The sequence below is a fragment of the Vicia villosa genome, linkage group LG1 (genome assembly GCF_029867415.1).
Source record: "Vicia villosa cultivar HV-30 ecotype Madison, WI linkage group LG1, Vvil1.0, whole genome shotgun sequence".
In the NCBI taxonomy this organism is placed as follows: Eukaryota; Viridiplantae; Streptophyta; class Magnoliopsida; order Fabales; family Fabaceae; genus Vicia; species Vicia villosa.
Window position 1 is genome coordinate 204,366,464 of NC_081180.1, and position 3,495 is coordinate 204,369,958.

At 40.9% G+C, this 3,495-nt stretch overlaps 2 protein-coding genes across 2 annotated transcripts; both read right to left on the reverse strand.

Annotated features, from left to right (window-relative positions):
- Positions 1-708, reverse strand: LOC131593384 (uncharacterized). Its single transcript, XM_058865872.1, has 2 exons — positions 235-708; positions 1-18 (listed from the first exon to the last, which is right to left on the reverse strand). Exons 1-2 carry the CDS (start codon positions 706-708, stop codon positions 1-3), a joined length of 492 nt encoding a protein of 163 aa, XP_058721855.1.
- A 561-nt stretch (positions 709-1,269) lies between these two features.
- LOC131593391 (uncharacterized) lies at positions 1,270-2,031 on the reverse strand. The gene has a single exon (XM_058865881.1). It carries the CDS (start codon positions 2,029-2,031, stop codon positions 1,270-1,272), a length of 762 nt encoding a protein of 253 aa, XP_058721864.1.
- Positions 2,032-3,495: the final 1,464 nt, after the last annotated feature.

Here is a 3,495-nt window from a genome sequence, read left to right on the forward strand (position 1 = left end):
TTAAAAATCACACCATTCCTACAAAGCCATATACTCCATATAATAGCCAACCACACACATCCCACCTTTCCTTTGCTAACTTTCTTAGATCTACAAAAGGATCTCTAAATACCTAACCCCCCCCCTTTTCCGTCGGAACACAAACATCATCCCATCCCACCCAATGAACTCTTTTCTTCTTCTCCGTACCCCCCAAAGGAAATTGCTTTGAATTTTATTAATCTCCCGAATAACCTTCTTCGGAGCCAAGTAGAAAGAGAAAGTAAAGATAGGTAAACTACCTAACACCGATTTCAAGAGAGTTAATCTTCCCCCGAAACTAAGCCACTTCCCTTTCCAAGAACTCAAGCGCCTCCTAATATTATCAACCAAAGGACTCCAAAACTTAGCCCTTCTAGGATTAGAACCAATCAGAATGCCTAGAAAAGAAAACTCTTTATCTTCCCTCTTGCAAGAAAGGAAAGAAGTTGCCACATCCAAGAAACGAGAATTAATATTTACTCCAATAAGCTTACTCTTATTGAAATTTATACCGAGACCCGACACCATCTCAAAACCTCTTAACACCGCTTTAATGGCCCACAAATGCTTCCAACTACCATCTCCTACCAAAAGAGTGTCATCCGCAAATTGAAGGATGTCGACAAAACATCCACCTTTTACATCACAACCAACAAAATCCCCATTTTGCACCGCCTTGTCAACCATAATTTTAAGCCCTTCCACAACCAAAACAAAAAGAAAAGGAGATAAGGGGTCACCTTGCCGAAGCCCCCTTTCAACCGTAAACTCTTTAGTAAGGCTACCGTTAACAATAATTGACCTTTTGCTTTAAAAAATTAAAACTTCCATCCACTTCATCCAAAGCTCCCCGAAACCCATCCTTTTCATCATAAATCTAAGGAAATTCCAACTAACCTTATCATATGCCTTTTCAAAATCCACTTTAAAAAGAAGACAACTCCTTCCTTCCTTCAAAGAAAAGTCCAACAATTCATTCGCAACTAGAACCCCGTCAAGCAATTGACGACCCAGAACGAAAGCACTTTGACAAGGAGAAACAATGGAATGCAACACCCTTTTAATCCTACCGGCCAAAACCTTCGAAATAATTTTATAAATACAACCAACCAAACAAATAGGTCTATAGTCATCCAACCCTACCGGATTAGAAGACTTCGGAATTAAAGATAAGAACAAAGAAATAATAGACTTCGAAAACGCTCCACCCAAAAAAAAGAGCCTTAAAACAATTCATAAAGCCATCCTTTACAAAATACCAACACTTCTTGACAAAAAGAAGAGAAAATCCATCCGGTCCCGGACTTTTCGAACCATCACAACTCCACACCACCTCCTTAACTTCCTCCTCGGAGAAGGGTAACTCAAGAGAAGCACTATCCTCCGTAGACAAAGCGTTAAACAACCAAAATCTCCATCATTAAGCCACTTTAATCTTGATTTTTGGATAAGCATATTCTCTTTGATTCGAAGATTCAACCAAAATCTACTACTAGCATTTTTTTTAATGGCTTGAATCTCATCATCCAAAACATCACAATCATCCGCCTCGTTCAACTCTCGAACCCCTTCCTCTACTTCCAAATCGAACTTGCCAAACACCGTGATGTTCCACCATCTAAGCTTATCCTTAATGATACGAAATTTCTCCTTTAGGATAAAATCTCCTCTCCCTCGAACAATGATCGCCTTCCATTCAAACTCAACAAAATGCAAAAACTCTTTATTATTGAACCATTCATTATCAAACTTGAACGGTTTAGGGCCCCAATCCTCCTTATCAACAACCAACCACATAGGGCAATGGTCCGGCACATCCCTTTTCCCAATAAGTTGCCCCACCACTCCCCAAGAAGAAATAATGTTACCATCTACAAGAAAACGATCCAACCTATTTTTTGTTTTTCCATCCTCACTAAACCAACTAAATTTTTTTCCTTTACAAGGAACGTCAATCAAACCACACCTATCGATAAAGTTTGAAAACTCACCCCATTCCGATCTATGCATAGACAAAGAACAACCAACTCTTTCACTTCTTTTTTTAATAGCATTGAAATCACCTCCAATTAACCAATCTCCATCATTAAATTTCTGTTTCAACTACACCAATTCCTTCCACATAGTACGCTTAATAGGCATAGAACAAGCCGCATAAACATTAACAAAATAAAAGAATTTATTCCTCCAACTAACCTTAATACCCAAGAAACTCGTTCCTTGAAAACTAAAGACAACCGAAATAGAACTAGATTTCCATAAAATAAGGATACCTCCCGACCTTCCCTCGGATTCCAAAAAAGAAAAATCAACATCCGAGTTTCCCCAAAAACTCCTAGCCACATCATCCGAAACAGAGCTCAATTTAGTTTCTTGAAGAAAGAACACATCCGCTTTGCCTCTTTGGATAATGCAACTAATACGTTTCCTCTTGATCCAACTACCTCCCCCCCCTTATGTTTAAAGACCCGATGATCATAGTAAAGGAATGAATTTCGCATTCCCTCCAAGAGAACATTTCGCTTCGTTAATTTTTAACTCCTCAATGCTATCTTGAGTACTTCCCGTAGCATCGAACGGAACCACACCTAAGTTAGAAATAGCCTTCAATAATTTATCCCCCGATACATGACCAAAAATACTAAGAATCCGTTGGTTACATCGTACTATATCAGAATCTGCCGCGCCATTATCGTAACAGCCAACTGCACCGCCAACAGACACAGAAACAGCAGGTATGCTCACCGCTGGGACTGCCGCAACAGAAACATCTGGAAAGCCTAAATCTGATTGCCTCAGCTTGCCACCACCAGCCACAAAGCAATCCTTCCTTTTCTTTCCCTTCCCCCTCACACCTATTTTGTTCCCAATCTTTGATTTAAGGAATAAAGAAAGAGGCTTACGCCTCCTAGAGATAGCTGGAGTTACATCTTTTACAGAACACGACATTCTTTCCCAAACCCCTCCTATCACATCCTCACCAACAGCCATACTCCCTTCCCTATTGCCCGCAGCCTCACCATCAGCCATACACCCTTCCATTGTGTCCTCACCTGAACCCGACACCCCCATAGTTGACTCAGACACACACGTTCCCTCCGTCACCTTCGCAGAAACCACACTGGAATTTAAAACCGGCCCAGTATCCCCTACTTGTGTTCCCAACAAGGCAAACTCAATAGCCTTATCAAAAACCCCTGTGTGTGTCGAACTGGCAATATCAAGCTTGGACCTAACAATCTCCTTCTCACGATTCCCGCTAGGCATAAGCTCACGAACAGCCAAAGCATCATTCTTCCTACCCTGTACATGATCAACCGCTTTCTCGAACACACCTAAATCAATAACATCCACAGCCAGATTATTGACAACATTAACATTCTTCACCATGCCTTCACAATTCCCCACAAAAACAGAAGACAGAATCGCATCGCAAGAATGAGCTGTCTTGAAAGAGCCTGCAACTGGATCAGC